Genomic DNA, 17,104 nt, shown 5'->3' with positions numbered 1-17,104 from the left:
TTGTCGAGCTGGAATTTATTTCCTCGACACGTGCTGAAAATTATCAAGGTGCTCTCCTTTTTTGATTTGTTCTTGGCATAATTCTTAAACGTTGAATGAAATAAGTCTTGACATGACCTAAAATGACTGCAGATGCTTTGAACACGGGAAACCATTCGACAAGGCCGGTTTGTGAACCAGGGAATTGAGATTAGATGAAGAGATGACGCTGGAACATAGACGGATGTGTGAAAATTGTTACCCATGTACGAAGTAGGTGAAGAATTGTTTCATCATGACCTAAAGTTTCGAAAGTATATATGTATACAGAGGTTTATTAAGATACATGAAACAAGGGGAGGGAGACTTCTTACATATAATTTTTTTCCGCAAAAAAATCATGATTATTAGACTCTTTGGTGCAGGATAACCCGTCATTTACAATTCATAATTGTAAGCCCGTTTAGTATCCCCCGATTTGAAATTGGATATATTTGTCTCTGATTGTTATGTTATTTGAAAGTATCGTTTATCTGCAATATTTCGGTTGAAAGAAGGCAATAAAGTATGTTATTCTGATGATTCCTTGTGAAGATCTTTGCCACTATGTTTCTTTCCTTTTTTTGTAGAAATTTCTTTTCCATATATTTTCAAAGATGATAGGTTATCGCCTTGCATGTGATTTGGGAGACGTGTTATCTAATAATAAGCATGATAAGTAACGGAAGTATCATATACATTAGGTCTACGTATATATCAAATGATTGCTTTCCTATAATGCAAGGTGGTTGAACTGTAAAAAGAGCCACACGCATCGAGAAGACAAAATACCAATTTCTTTTTCAAATCTAAAGTAACGAAAAAGGGTTCCATTTTCAAATATTTGTTAATCTGTGCTTTTTCAGGGGTATAGTACGAACCACGAAGACGTAATGTAGATGTCTCTCAGCACGCAGAAAGGCGAAAAGTGGCAGAACGAATGCATTCAAATCCAATGACCCAGGCTTGACACTGTAACAGTCCTTTGGTATCAAGGGAGTCTTGTGAAGTAGAAGAGAGAGACACGGGATTATCATTACTGAAAATGAAATACAAATCCAGTAATGGTCGAGTCCATTCTAACCCTGCTAACAACAGTATACATTTCTTAACGTATTTTATTTTTTATAAAGATCATAAGTATTTTGATGAGTAGAGCAAGTCACTTAAGCCACAACCCCACAACACTGAAATTTTCGATAAAATTTGATGAGGTTATTAATCTCAATCATAACAGTTGCCATGCAAGCAATCCTACATATTGAAGGTAAACTCAACCCATTATATCGTCAGAGGAAAAAATATATTAACAGGACCTTGATTTTCATAATGCTTCTGTTGTGCATTTGATAGTTTTGAAATTTAAACCAAACCTACAATTTAAAGTGCTATAAAAATATCTTTCTTAGACGATTTTTTTCAAAGTTATATTTGTTTTATTTTTCCCAATTAATTCAAATCAATTTGAAATTTGGGTGGACTCAATCTTTTAAAGTTCAGCGAAAACGAAGTGGTGCTGGATGAAGACAGAAGGGGGAAGATGGAATATAATATTTTATGTATGTCTGTTGGCATATTCGATGGGAGTTTAGGTTGGGGCATTGTGTGTGAGGGTGTGTGTGTTGTGTGGATGAGGTTGTGTGTCAGGACTGTTCTCGGAGTGTGGATGTGAGAAGGGATCTGCGTGTGAGGGTGGATGTGGGTGTGTAAAGGTGTGTGGGTGTGTGTACGAGAGACATGGGAATGAGAAAGAGAGAGAGTGAGTGTGAGAGAGGGGGGGGGGGGGAGAGTACTCGTCTAGTGTGTATGGAAAAGGTTGTCCATAATCGGTTATTGTAAAAGCAATTCAAATTTTAAAAGGCCCAGGTTCCTAGCCCAAGTCATAGATCTTAAACCATGTACATGGCCTCTTGTTACCCCTTATGACATTACGTCATCATAAACAGAAGCAGATAAATATGAAAATTGAATCATCCGTTTTAATGGTCGTACGATGGCTATATCATACAATGAAATATACAATAATTATCTCTAAATATTCAAGATTCAATTCTGCCATAAAAGAGTCTGTTGAGAAATTGGATGTAATTGTGCAACTCGCTTGCGACCAGTTATGCTAATTCACCAATAAAAGTGGACTACAATAATTGATATATCTATGTTATCGATTAGAATGTAAGCACGGGGGTCTGTTGAGAAATTGGATGTAATTGTGCAACTCGCTTGCGACCAGTTATGCTAATTCACCAATAAAAGTGGACTACAATAATTGATATATCTATGTTATCGATTAGAATGTAAGCACGTTATGATTTAGTTTGTTCCGTTCAAATAGTACACACCTGCTCTCATGATATAAAGCAAACCAATTAGCGACGACCATCGACCTTATTTCGTATTCCTTTTATAGCTAATAAATTCACGTTTACAACTTATTGTATCACTGATAGCTCTCGCGAACAATGATAACAGATGCGTACACGGAGCCTTTTACTGCCCTTTATAGGGTGTTAAAATATAATTGCTCTATCATTTATAAAAAGACCAAACATTCTAAACGTTTCTATTGTCAGGGGGTTGACAAACCTGGGTGGTTTCAAATAAAAATCTGAATTTACCAGAAATGGGTTATGAGCGTTCATTTATTTTTATTATTAGGATGTATAGATTACATTCATGTTGAACGGTGTTATTTTGTAAAAGTTGCCTTGGTGTAAGTGGTATGTGGTGATTAAATGCAAAGTTTTATTCTTTGAATCATCCAATTAATACAAAAATTGTGATAAGTGAACACACAACGAAATCACATAGGGCTGTGTGTGCATGTAAGCGATGGGTGGGTTTGTGTATGTGTGTTGATACTCCCATTTCCAGATCAAACGTTCCACACATGCCCATGTGCACAATATTAAAGTTGATAGTTGGCATGATTGTTATTAAGTCTAATTTACAATTAATGCACAGATTTTGATGCACTTGGGGATTTCATTCTCTTATTAGTTTCAATGTACAAGTATTACCAAATTCATATGCCAACAAAACATTTTCATATATCTCACCAAACACCAATCTGCCTCTGTCACAGTGCTTGACTTTTAATTTCAATTCTTTTTTTCATTGTGGATCTATCTGCGCAATTTTTTATGTCTATTTTTCTATACCTTCTCCTGCACATGAAAATACTAACTACTCATTTTTTTGCCCAAGCAATGGTATACAGCTAGGCTGTCATCATGAATCTGTATTGCGGGCATCTGTCGACTTGTCCTCTCACGCGGATCGCATCAGTCCGACCCCACTGGTGTTGGGACGACACTCCTCTGTGAACGTGTTGATCATCAACCTCCCTCCTTATAAATGCGAGACAAATAAACACGACCTTCTTTCATAATACAGTCATCCCCATCCGCCTTTTTAACCCTCCGACGTCCGACGACATTCAGTCACTCACCCTACAGCTCCGTTCCGACTGTCCACATTTCCACGCTCTTTAAAAAAAAGGCTCAGTAAAGATTTATTCATTGTCGGGTATGAAGCGAATATTTTTTTTCTGATGAAATGAAAAAAAGGTTTAGAATATGAACACAATGTTTCTTGGTCAGAAGAATTACAGATTTGTTGAAACTTTAGGTTCATCTATATCCTTCACGATAGCGCACATAAACCCACACACACAACGACAAACTTTTGTAGAAGAAAGTTCTGACGCTCTGGATAATAGATATTTAAATCCAAGTTTGGAATATCATTATTTTTTGTAAACAAAATTTCAGATAACTACCTAAATCCCTGATTATAGATCTTGTTAGGTAAAGTAAATATATCGAACAGAAACCAGGAATGTCTTTCCACTTTAAGAATAAGATGCAATTCATATAGACAATACGAGATATGAGTTGAAATGAAGGTAAGATGCACAAATGGTCCTCCCCCCAAAAAAAGGAAACGTAGGTATCTCCAATTAATTTTCATGAAGACAAAAGGCACAGACACGGATAAATCACAGATGTTGGTAATGTTATGTGAGATCATTTCAAAGGATTGCCGTTTGGCGGAAATCCTTCCTTCCACTCACACACGATGATGTTGAATTCAAGATCGAACCTTCTATCTTGGGACCAAGTTTCACTCTGCGCCAATTTCTAGCTAGGCAGGAGGAGATCGCATCTTTGGAAACTATGCGCCCTTATCCATGTCTCCCTCACCCAGCTGGTGCTCATTGAAGGTCTATGAAGCAGCATTGGATGCCATCCCGTCATGGTTTCAAGCTTTTACCTGGGGATGGCTGGAGCGTGCAGACGATGAGTCGATTGGCGCTACCCCATCCTTGTCTTAAAGGAGCTGACACAATCTTAAAATTAACTTGAAATTAACTAGTAGTGAATAGTGGGTAAATCATATTTTAACAACTTTTTACAAGAGCTTTGTTGCGAGCTGTTCTAAAAATTATGACTGCAAATGATTTTGATTCTTAGGATATTTACATCCATGTTCCACCAAATTGGAGTATGCTCCGCACTGAAGTTGATTTATTTTGGCAGAAAATTGCTGTATTTCTTCGAAAACAAATGAAGATAGGACATAGATGCATAAAACTACTGAAAGTTGTACCCTGGTACTCATGAAATATCAAAGCAAAATATTGACTTTAAACGTCTTTGGCTGATGTTTTCCTGTCGTTTTTGAGCGTCGATTATACTACAAGCAAAGATTAAAACACAAGGGAAGATGTAACAGATTTATTGTTCGGGTACATTGTACAGGAAGTTTATTAAATTCTACTTTAGGTACGATCTGATTGTGTAAATTACCCACATGGGTCGATGGTGGCATTGATACGTAATTGGATGTTTCGCGTTTCATTTTTTGTGGCAGCGGTGGGATAACAAATAACGCCATTGAAAATGAGATTGATGGAAAAGCAACGTCTAAGCCGGGGGGGGGGGGTGATGAAAGTGGAGCCCCCATCGCCATCTCCAAGGGTTAAAAAAACCTCGACTTTATGTGTGGTATCTAGAACCATGGGCCAAGGAACAGTGGGGCTGTGATTAATTTTTAGTAGTGTTCCTCCATTGCTATTCCTAAGTCCAATTATCATGCTCCTCTTTTTCTGATAGGTTGTCTTAATTTGAGAAATGTCTTTCCTTAACCCCATCCTCCAGATCTAAAAATACGTCGCAACCGTGAAGTCAGAGAGAGGAGTAGTGACTGAAAGCCATGCTAGTGCTGATTGCTTGCTTCTAAAATTGAAATGTGGTTATCCCTTGTTTCTGCGTATTGGGCTTCTTCTGCTTCATTGACCTTCATCCCTAACCATGTTAACGACAGAGGCCTCTGAAAAATTGACATTTATACCCGACAAACAGGACTATTCTGAACGATACATGCTGTTAGAGATCGAAAGAGTTGCAACAATTGATTAGTAAATCCCAAATCTTTAAATGATTTTAATATCATTAGAATAATTATAAACAATGAGACATATATTAATGTTATGTTACATAATTGCTGTTCATTGATTCTGTTTAGCATATCCTGAAACCTACGCCTGTCCTCAAATGAATTGAATCAAACAATCAAATAGCTGAGTAATGTTGAATTTAACAATATGCTTGAAATAGTTACTTCAATCTATTTTCAAAAAAAGAAGAGGTAACAAATACAAAACGTTAAGTACAAAATAAGGAGAGAGTGAAATAAATCAGCCTAAAATTGGGGGTTCCTTTATTTTCTATAATTATGATAGTGAAATGTACAATCCAGAAACCAAAATAATGAACCCCTTAGGTAGGTTAATCATGATAAAGGCGGATGCAGGTGAAGACTTTTGCAGGCTAACGAGGATAGATGCCTTCTCAATAGGCAGTTTATCCATCTCGTATGCCATCATACCTGGAACGTTCTGTTTCCAATTCATGTTAAAAATGTATTATTTTCCTACCATCAAAGTCTCGTCCCAGGTACCTCACAAAACCATTAATCGTATTGGCTTTTATCAAACTGCAGCATATTTGTGTGGTCTGTAAAGAGGCGTGTATATGTTGTTCAAATATTGTTGTGTTAATCGAATAATGAAGGGTTTTAGGAGGCAGGAACCCTTACAACTGATCTCCCGTGCAAGGTCTTTTGAAATTACTCATACCAATTACGATTGCAAATGATACTTATCTGTCGCCTCTATTTAGAAAGATTGTAAGAAGTGCATACAATTTGAAATGACGAATGGGTGTTAGAATGGACCGTTTATTCGTCACATATAAAAGAAAGACACATGTAAGTTATCAAGAAAATTAAGGAGACGTGAATAATGCGTGATATACGTTTACTCACTCTTAAAAAGTATATAATTGGAAGTGTTTAATAAAGAAATAAATTACAGCGATTTGACGAAATTTTACAATGAACATTTTATGTCAGGTTAAGCGATCTTTAACATACTTGTGGAATGTTACACCAATTATGATGCAACCATTCTTTTTTTTTTCACTAAAAGATAATTTCATTGCATTTTCCTCTCAAACATGTCTCCTTGAAAATACGTAATTAATATTTCCTGAATGAAAATAGACTAACATAAAAACTTTTGAGGTTTCGTTTCCTTACATTTTGTTAAAAAACTAAAATGCTTTGAAGTAAAGTCGATAGACTTTCGATAAACTACGTCATATCAAGTCCAATTACATATATTTTTAGTTGGTAATCGCGAGCACGGATAATAGAACCATGAATCATTCATTAATCATGAGTCATTCTGAAAGTTATTTCGCTATTTTCTCCCTAGAGAGGAGTGTAATGGGCCAGAAAATTGTAGTCCAATAAAAAGTTTTCCCATATCGCAGACTGGATTGATAACGATTCGATCTTAACCTCTTAATGGACCAATATCCGATGAAGGTGTGGCTTAGTAAATAGATTAAACAACAGTTTGTAAGCTTAAGGAACTTTCGCTACTGTGTGTTTCGGAAACTTTTAGTTTCTTTTATCGTCACTCCCTCTTAATTTACCAGATATGTAACACGTGGAAAATATTTCAAATAGAATCTAGTTCCGCCACAGTTACGCGCCCAAATTGGGCGTGGTCGGATGTATCATATTTTGCCTTAAGGTGTATAATGTTAAACGCTGATACGTTGAATATCTATGCGTACATTTGCGTGTAGTAGACTTTGAGATTGATGATTCTTCTTTCGTGTTTTGTTTCTCTATCTGGATTGAGTTTAGAATGAATAAAATGTATCGTCCTTGATGTATTTTTCAGATTACAAATAAAGACACTAGTAAGGATTTAGTTTCCGTATTCGTAGAAGGAATTTGATGATTATTTTCAGATGGAGCAATTGGAATATTGTAATTATTTTGTGTGACATTGTAGCCGTTAATACTTTACGGTTTTAAGTTCCCAATACGAGTAGTTGGTCATTCCAAATTTATTGAACTGTGATTAAAGATCAAATCTATCCTAGCATCAAGTTCATTTGAATAATACAGAAAATAGAACAAGTTCAACACTGAACATTTCTTCAAATATCAGGTTTGAAATAACGAAGTAATGCCATTCAATTATATTTACAAAACAGAATTTACGCGCGTTACATGTGTGAGATGCAATTAGAGAATGATGATGTCACACTCAATATACATGTATTATATGCATTACAAACAATGAAACAATTTTTTTTCATTTTTGGGGTATAATAGAATTTGACACCTTATGGAATCTCTTGATTGAATCACAATAAGTCACAATGATAACGACCTCATGCATTCAAGGAAGAATAAAAAACATGTTTACATTGAAATAAAGGAAATAAAAGAAATATTTATGTTTCCTATATAGAAATTTAAAATATATATATTAATTTGATGATGCAATCTGTTCCCTCATTTGAATACCATCTCTGTTTATATTTGTTGTAAATTAAATAAGAACTTAAAATGTCATAATTTCCTATTTTAAACCCCGTTATTGATCAAACTGTTAGTTTTATGCATGTGTATTTGCCTTAATTCACTCAAATTAACTTGGTGTTTGAGTGGACTTGCTTTTTATAATTGTCATTTCCAAGTCAATAGGTGTCTACTGCTAGTTTTTAACCGTTTCAAATTATTGTATCATTACTCCTCAAGAGTCTTGCTATACAGGAAGATTTATCATCTGTTAAAGACAACGATTTGTTTGCTTATTTGTTCATTTTATTAGTGTGTTTACCCAAGTAATCAATGAAGTAATGATTGAAGAGCTCTTGTTAAGAACGAATCAAACTTACAACAGGACGCAACATGGGATACGAAGATTGACATCGAAAGGGTGAAGCATAAATTACATTAAATAACATTGTCCAGACTAATCATTAAATTTTGATATACAAGCGCATTTTCCATTCTCTGTTTGTCTATTGTCTCTCTCTCTCTCTCTCTCTGCCTCTCTGTGTCCTTTTTTACACTTTTTTCTTCCCCCACACACTTACACGCAACCCTCTCAAAGAATAACCCCAATACCATCCACCAGTTTCGACTATTACCCAATGCTTATTACATTTAAATATCTTGAAAACTGATCTTTTCACCTATCTTACATTATTTTGGTCTTTGTAGATGTACAAAAAATGTGACCGCTGAGATCAAACCTAACATCAATAAGTAAGATTACACAAAGAGATGAATAGTAAATGTTATTGTTGATGGATGAGAGATGGGAAAATGGTAAAAGAGAACGATTCCACTCACCCAAAGCACGAGTTCATTAACAAAAAAGCTAGAAGCAAACGTAAGAATCCGATTAGAATCCTAACAACCATGTCTGGTTTAGAGGATGTTGATCACCACTTTACTCCTCCAAAATTATTCGTTCATGTAAGTTAAAAAAATTATCGCTTCTCCAGTTCCACGTTTTTTTAAGAGAAAGAAAAATAATATCGCGTCAACGTTAACAATGGACCAATGAGATCAAAAGACTTAGAGGCACGCGGTATGTATCTTGGTGAATAGGCACTCGGCATGATCATATTAGGGCTACTACGTCCACAAAAGTGTTGTAAAGATGAAGAAAAAATAAGACTTTGGTACGCATATCATAAAATCGTGGTAAGTTTCCCCTTGGTCACATCAGATCATGCACCTGGCAAGTTGAGATTGTGTCGGCTTGTTATGCCCGCCCCCATTGGTCGAGGGCAAACGCAAGATTGTGATTCGCCAATATTAAGAGTTATGTTTCTCGCGTTCTTATTGGGCGAGAATTAATGAAATAAATACATAGCATGGGGGGAGTCCACGAACTGTAGGTATTTTCCAATTGGATTCAATCAACTTTTTGTATCCACCGCCAAGCGTTGAATCCATTATCTTTCCATTATTATATTTTTATTGGGCTTTAAGGGAGGGCAATCAGTCAATACACTATTTGATATAGATCAGATTTCCCTCCAATTACTCGTCAACTATCGGTTCTCTTTAAGATGTCTCTGACTCAGTTCCAACTGCATGGTTTGCCAAGCCAAGATATTCTCGTTTTTGTTTAAAGGTTGAAACATTTCTTACTGCATTCATCGAATCAATTTGTTCTTTTTGTTACGCCTTGATTGCTATCAATTTCATTCCTTTTTTCCTTTAAAATTTATTGTAGAAAGATGTCTTGTTGCGTCGAGAATAAATCAACTATCCAGTTTAAGCTATTGATCAAGTAGTGTTCTTTATTTCCTTTTTAAATAAGCCTTGTATAATAATCAATTTAATGAAATCTATCAAAACACACAAGGCTTCATCATTGGGAATCTTTTTTTTCTCTTTGCTCCGTGAGACCTTTGAAGTTGCAGTGAAAAGAATAAGACGAATATACAAGAACAAGAGGGAAGACCAAAGACAGAGTAGGAGAGACAGATCGACAGACAGAGTCAGATGGGGGGGGGGGGAACAAGAGAAAGAGTGAGAAAGAGAGAGGGAGGGAGGGGGGGGAGAGGTAAAGAGGATTGGTGAAGAGGTATCAATGGTGGATATTTTTAATATGAGGGTAAGGATTAACTTTTGTGTTCAGCATATCATTTTGCAAGTCCTCTGATCCAGAAAAAAAAACGAGATTAGGTAACCATGGTGATGAGATGATGATGTTGCTTTGCTTGTTGATGAAGAGAGCGATAACCCAGATGAAGAGGAGGTGAGGAGAGAGAAGATGAAAAGGGTGATTAACCTGGGTGAGATATATTGCATGGATTGGTTAAGAAGGACAATGGAGTTTGTAAAAGGACAACCGGTGAGTGGAGGCACCAAAAGGGATGCCTTGCGCTAGATGAAAACCGAGTGACTGGTTCTAATTTTTCTGATTGTTTCAATCAATGTCATGCACGCGCTTACAAAGGTTTATATTACTTCTATTTTTGTAAATGTTTTTTTTTATTTGGGGGCGATGTAAAAGAGTGTCTTAGCCCAGATTTGATTTACGTATAAGATCTGAACTACATGTACAAAGGGGAAAATTAGAAAAAAAAATGATGTTATGGTATTCAATTAGGGGGAGAGAAAAACGGAAGAAGAATTTGCAAGACATTTGTCAAGATAAGATGAAATGGAAAGAGGAGAGAATGATGAACGTAGAGAGTGGAAGAGATGGTAAGAAAAAAAAATATTAAAACGACGGAGAACGTAAGAGACAGGAGGCAGATAAACAGGCAGGATGGCTAGGAGAGAGGGGGAAGGGAAACTTAAAACTGTGATGAACATTGAAAGATTCTCATGCATGGCAGTGCTAGTTTGGCAAATATGTTTAACATCGCGATGATCGATATTGGAACGCATCCCAGAATGGATAACCATGGGGAAGTAAAGTTATCCTGAAGTTTGGGGCAAGTCTAGGTCAAAGTTTTATTCCAGCATTTCCATACAGAAATGTATCAACGAAATCAATGTAATAACGGCAAATGTCTATGAAGACGACGATTTGCTAATGAAAGTCGAATAAGTTCATCTATCAAGAGGGAAATTTGAGTTATAATATTAGAATAAAGGGGAAATGTTGAGGCAAAGGTATGACATTCGATTATTATATGATAACAGCACAGCTTCTCCTTATTTTTTAAAACTTGTTAAGATAATGGTTTAATCAGGAGAGTGTTAACGGTTCCACAATAACAGCTTGTTACATATCCTTGGTGAGTCAACAACACGAAGAGTTATCCGTAGGTTTCTCAATTCGAAGCATTTGTAATTTATGTTGCAAATGAAAAAAAAAACAATGTCGACGGGGATGACAATGGTAATGGTGACGATGAAGGCTATAGAGATAACGATTTTAAATGGTGACGATGAAGGCGATGGGGATAAAGATAGTAAGTTTTGATAATGAAGGCGATGGAGATGACGATGGTAATGGTGACGATGAAGGCGATGGAGATGATGATGGTAAATGGTGGCGATGAAGGCTATAGAGATAACGATTTTGAATGGTGACGATGAAGGCGATGGAGATGAAAATGGTAAATGGTGACGATGAAGGCGATGGAGATGAAAATGGTAAATGGTGACGATGAAGGCGATGGAGATGACGATTTTAAATGGTGACGATGAAGTCGATGGAGATGAAGATGGTAAATGGTGACGATGAAGTCGATTGAGATGACGATGGTAATGGTGAAGATGAAGGCTATAGAGATAACGATTTTAAATGGTGACGATGAAGGCGATGGGGATAAAGATAGTAAGTTTTGATAATGAAGGCGATGGAGATTACGATGGTAATGGTGACGATGAATGCGATGGAGATGACGATGGCAATGGTAACGATGAAGTTGATAGAGATGAAGATGGTAAATGGTGACGATAAAGGCGATTCGATTGATGATGGTAAAGGGAAAGTTGAAGGCGATGAAGATGACGATGGTAATGGTGACGATGAAGGTGATGAAGATGATGGTAATAGTAATGACGATAGTAATGGTGACGATCAAGGTTATGTAGATGATGATGGTAATGGTTACGATGAAAGGCGATGAAGATGACGATGGTAAATGGTGACGATGAAGGCAATGGTGATGACGATGATAAATGGTGACGATTAAGGCCATGGAAATGAAAATGGTAACGGTGACGATGAAGGCCATGGGGATGGTGATAGAGACAGTGACATTGTGAGGATGAAGGCATTTGGAATGACGATGGTGATGGCAATGATGAAGGCGATTGAGATGAAGATGGTAATGGTGACAATGAAGGCTATAGAGATAACGATGGTAATGGTGACGATGAAGGCGATGGGGATGCCGATGGTAATGGTGACAGTGAAGGCTACAGAGATGATGATGAAGGCGATGGGGTGTTAATGGCAATGGTGACGATGAAGGTGATGGGGATGACGATTGTAAATGGTGACGATGAATTATGCCAAATTTCATCAACAGAAGCATTCAAGTCCCAGTTGAAAACTTATTTGATATCCTATTAACAGTTTGATAGTGTGTTTATTCAGGAGAATTCTTTTTCGTTTTCTATTGTTGTTGTGTGTTGTTATTATTTTTCTCTGAGCACCAAAAGGTGGACCTGTGCGCTATATAAGTAGCCACCATTATTATTGTGATTATTATTATGAAGGTGGTAGAGATGACGATGATAATGGTGACGATGAAGGCGATATAGATGAAGATGGTAAATGGTAAAGATGAAGGCGATGGAGATGGTGATGTTGACGATGAAGGTGGTTTGAATGACAATGATAATGGTGACGAGGAAGGTGATGGAGATGACGATGGTGATGTTAATGATGAACGCGATTGAGATGTCGATGTTACATTCAACCACACCCAGAATATAAAGTTCATTTGATAAAAGTTCCACTAACATGCTGAGATAAATGATCAACGGTGACGATGATATACCGAAATTGAATCTACCAAAAAAGGGATATGTTTCTTATAAACACGATAAAGCCATATATCTACATAATACACACGTTGCAACAACTGGAAATACGCTTCATGAAAACGTCGCTATTTATTTGGCTGATGTGTTTTCACTTTTGAAAGTAGCTTCTTGTAAAGATTACTTGCGTAAAGATGATAAGAAGAAAAAGAAGAAGAAGAAGAATAAGAAGAAGAAGAATAAGAAGAAGAAGAAGGAGGAGAAGAAGAAGAAGTAAAACGAATAAAAAAGAAAAGACGTTAAATAGAACAAGAATGGCAAATAAAATTATGGTTGCTCAAAAGATGAGGGCAAGAAGGCTAATATGGACCTCCTACCATTCTCCGAAAACAATCGCCCACGAATGAATCGCCGAGAAATATATAAAATGTGAAACTTTGAAACAAGTGGGCAGGAAATCATGACGAAATTAAAGATGGTGTAAGTGCCTGTTACATAGTTACTGCCATCTTATGATACCATCTCAAGAACCAGTGCAAACATTAACTTGACTTTTAATTCGTTCTTGGACTGGTATCATAGCCCCTACTCGACTCTGCACCTTACCTGTCCAAATTTAAGTTTGGGCCGTGTGACAAAGTCTGATGAAAAATGGTAGACAGAGACAGATAGTATCGCTAGACAGCTGTATGTGACAGGCCCTTGAATACCTTGCCGTTGGCAACTAGTATTATACATGTAGGTGTGCAGGGCCAAAGGGAGTTCTGCATCTAATGGAGTTTGATAACTATATTGTTCATTTATACCCACACCTTTTGCAGCCGTAGGTAATACAGGTAAAACCTTCATTTGCGGCGCCAACGCATTTAATGATCCCGAGATAAGCTTACAAAGTATACGTGACCACATTTTGATTTCTTACAGAGCATCAAGAAATTTTGAACTTGTCGCTGGTGGACCAAGTTATGAACAACAAAATTGTTAATAAAAGCGTCTGGATAATTTTTCCTACGATACAAATCATTTTTTTAAAAGAGTGATCAAATCGTTTTCAATGCTATTTTCAACATTTTTGTAGATTAAGTTTCTTATAACTATTGCCCCAGTATTTCTACTTGCCATTTTACGAATGAGGTTTAAGAACTGAAGAATCAAAGTTATCTTCATTTCGAAGTATGTTAGAAAGAAATGTCAAAATACCCCCCTCCTGTCAAAATTGGAGATGGAAGGAAAAATACCGAATTGTCGGAAATGGTCCCCTTATCCGAAAAATTCTTTTACGCGGATGCGGTAAGCTATGATGTTGTGAAAGTATGTGGGTCGGAACCAGTGGGGGGGGGGGGGGGTTGTAATAAACTCAGTATCCCATTTGTCGTTGGTAATCAAGACAATAAATATCAATTACAAAACCTCAAGGCTTCACGGAAAACCAGTTCATCGTCTGCCATCGCGGTATAACTGCATGCAACTTCACAGATTTTTGAAAAGTCATTCGGCGTCACCGGGGAGGGGGGGGGGGGGTAACGATTTTACAGAGGACCATGCAATAAATGAACAAGAAGAGGAGAAAGAGAAGGGAAAAGGAAAAGAGATGGGCTGAGTGAAAGAACTCTAAATCATGTTGATTTTTTTTTCTTATTTAGAAAAATAGTGTCACCTTTATGTCATCTTGTTCCTCTCGTAAAAGGACCCCGGCGCCATTCCCCAATAGCTGTATTGATTTCGAATATCACAGTAATGTACAACCAGTAGGTATTTTTTTAGTTTTAAACTTGTATGAGAATAGATTTGAATGGTTTGATACTGAAATGTACTAAAATCTAACAGAGAGAATGTGACTGGAATGCTCTTCATGATTTTCACAATAATCGTAATTTTTAAGTTAAACAGAGGTTGTCTGAGATTACATTTTATCTTTTCCTGTCCTATGCATGACACAATCAATAAATGTGTATATCTTATTGGTTGTGTTGTGGATTGCAATGAAATCATCTTATCAGTGAATGTAAAGCTTTGTTTGAAATATTCTTTAGGTAACATTGAAAGTTCGTTAGAATTCTTTACAAAACATCACAAATGTCGTTTTCTTGTATGTATTTGGGACGTACACCTTCCTAAAAGATATATATGATTTCAGTACCATATGCAATAATCTCTTCTGCATCTGTCTTATGCCAAAATATAAGTATGTCAAGGTTAAAACCATGGTGATAATCTGTCTCATATTTTTCGTGTCCCTCCTCTTCACACAGCCCCAAGTGATATTTGCTGAATTTATTTTCGAAACGCCATCCGTGACATGTTGAAACGAAGAGATCTTATAAGACAAATATGTGACCGTCACCCTTGCCTTGTTCAACAATATTTTAGAAGTCACCGCCGTCAGCGTTTGCTTTTCACTTCTTACCCCAGTTCCCTTTTCTCTCCTCATCTCTTTCCCCGCCCTGCATGAACTTAATCGCTTATTTCTTCATTTGGTATTCAAAGATAAAACGTGTGTATGTGTTTGAGGGTGAGTGTGTGTGTGTGTGTGGGGGGGTCTACTCCTGAATTCATTTTGTCCATAAATATTTGAAAATTTGAAAAATATTTCGTAATCTAAAGTGAAAATCTATCGCATGCTACTTTGGGGGATTATCAACCTCGTGTCGAAAATAAATCTTGTGCTATTTTGGGGGGTACCAACCTGTAAAAAAATCAATCAATCAATCAATCATATTTTATATCGTAATTAATTGTGTTCATTAATGCAGTTTTCATTTCTTTGGTATTATTCTAATAACATTTTGGTTTGATCGTAATTAATTTTCATTTTTCTCATTTTGCAACGAATTGAATGCGAGTTCTTCAGGAAGTTTGTTTGATGCGTTAAAAGATACAATATCAAATGTGTTCACATATGCAATATACAAACTAATCCATAATATAAACAATATAATCATAATGAATACAAAATATCAATGTGAGCATAAACTTCATTTTTGATAATAATAAAAAAAAATTAATGAACGCAGGAGACCGCCATCGTGATCTGAGCGGTTAAGCTTAAAATTGATGACGGTCTCATAAGTTCTCATTTTAATTACCACAATAATTGAAACTTTTATCTCAATACTTTTTGGGTGTGGCTTGGGGCGGGTAGGCTCACTCTAAATATACTATAATTTATTGTTCTGATCCTGACCTTTGCCTGCTTATTCGATGAAGAAAAAAACAACAACCAATGCGTGTGTGAATGTGTGTGCGTGTGCGTGTGTGTGTGGGTTAGTGCTGTTTGATATATTCCTGTATTGCTGTATTCCTGTATTGCTGACTTATCACCTATGAACTTATTCCAGTCGTGCGCAACTTTCTTACAGCTTTATGAAACATCGAACTGATTGCTAAGAAAGCTTGAATGTTAAGCATCCACATGTTCGGTTGCAAGGAGGACTGATAATAATGGTAAATATATTATAACAAACGGCTTAAAGTCATTCCCGAAGGAAATGATAAGGATAAAGTACATTAATAAAGGGCACAAAGACATCGGCTTGGTATCAAATCCTGATCATCGGATTACGAGATCATTACTCTACTAAAAATGTGCTATCTTATTATTTGTTACAACAAATTGTGAAACAACAGGTCCTTCCTTAATCATGTTGATATATATATGTCCGGTTTTTTTTATAGACATAGTTGGTTTGGAAAGTATTGAAATGCGTGGCAAAGGAATTGGGGCGATATACGGAAGCGATATTAAACAAAGACAAAAATCATAACATTTTCTACTTGCAATCAACCCTTATTCATGGTACAAAGATATCACATCTTGCTTCTTGAATGAGATCAACTACTCAAATAAGCATTCACCTGACATACCTAAGAAGTGACTGTATATACGAAGACAGATCAAATGGGTGATGTTTCAACAGTAGAGCCTACTTTTACACGAAATCCTTGACCTACCGGCTGCTAAGACACCCCCTTTCCCTTTCTGTTATCACTCATTACCATGGTTAAGTGCTCAAAGATCCAAAACTCAGACATCAGTGCCACTTTTCTTGAGAAAATGGTAGACAAGGGCTGTTTGCCTCTTTTCGTTTACCATCCCTTAACTGTTTTCATTCAAGTTAGTTTCACAGATAATAGATATCCACTTTTTAAAACTTTATTATAATACTGACCAATTGACCTTTATTATTGTTCTTCCAAACTTAATACCCATTACAATTAAAAAAAAAGAATTTTGTCCCCATCT

At 36.4% G+C, this 17,104-nt stretch overlaps 1 protein-coding gene across 1 annotated transcript; it reads left to right on the top strand.

Annotated features, from left to right (window-relative positions):
- Nucleotides 1–11,738: 11,738 nt before the first annotated feature.
- LOC121412030 (protein BFR2-like) lies at nt 11,739–11,999 on the top strand. Its single transcript, XM_041604942.1, has one exon. It carries the CDS (start codon nt 11,739–11,741, stop codon nt 11,997–11,999), a length of 261 nt encoding a protein of 86 aa, XP_041460876.1.
- Nucleotides 12,000–17,104: the final 5,105 nt, after the last annotated feature.

The sequence above is a fragment of the Lytechinus variegatus genome, chromosome 3 (assembly GCF_018143015.1).
Source record: "Lytechinus variegatus isolate NC3 chromosome 3, Lvar_3.0, whole genome shotgun sequence".
NCBI classification, from domain to species: Eukaryota; Metazoa; Echinodermata; class Echinoidea; order Temnopleuroida; family Toxopneustidae; genus Lytechinus; species Lytechinus variegatus.
This window is presented reverse-complemented; position numbering and strand designations above follow the sequence as displayed.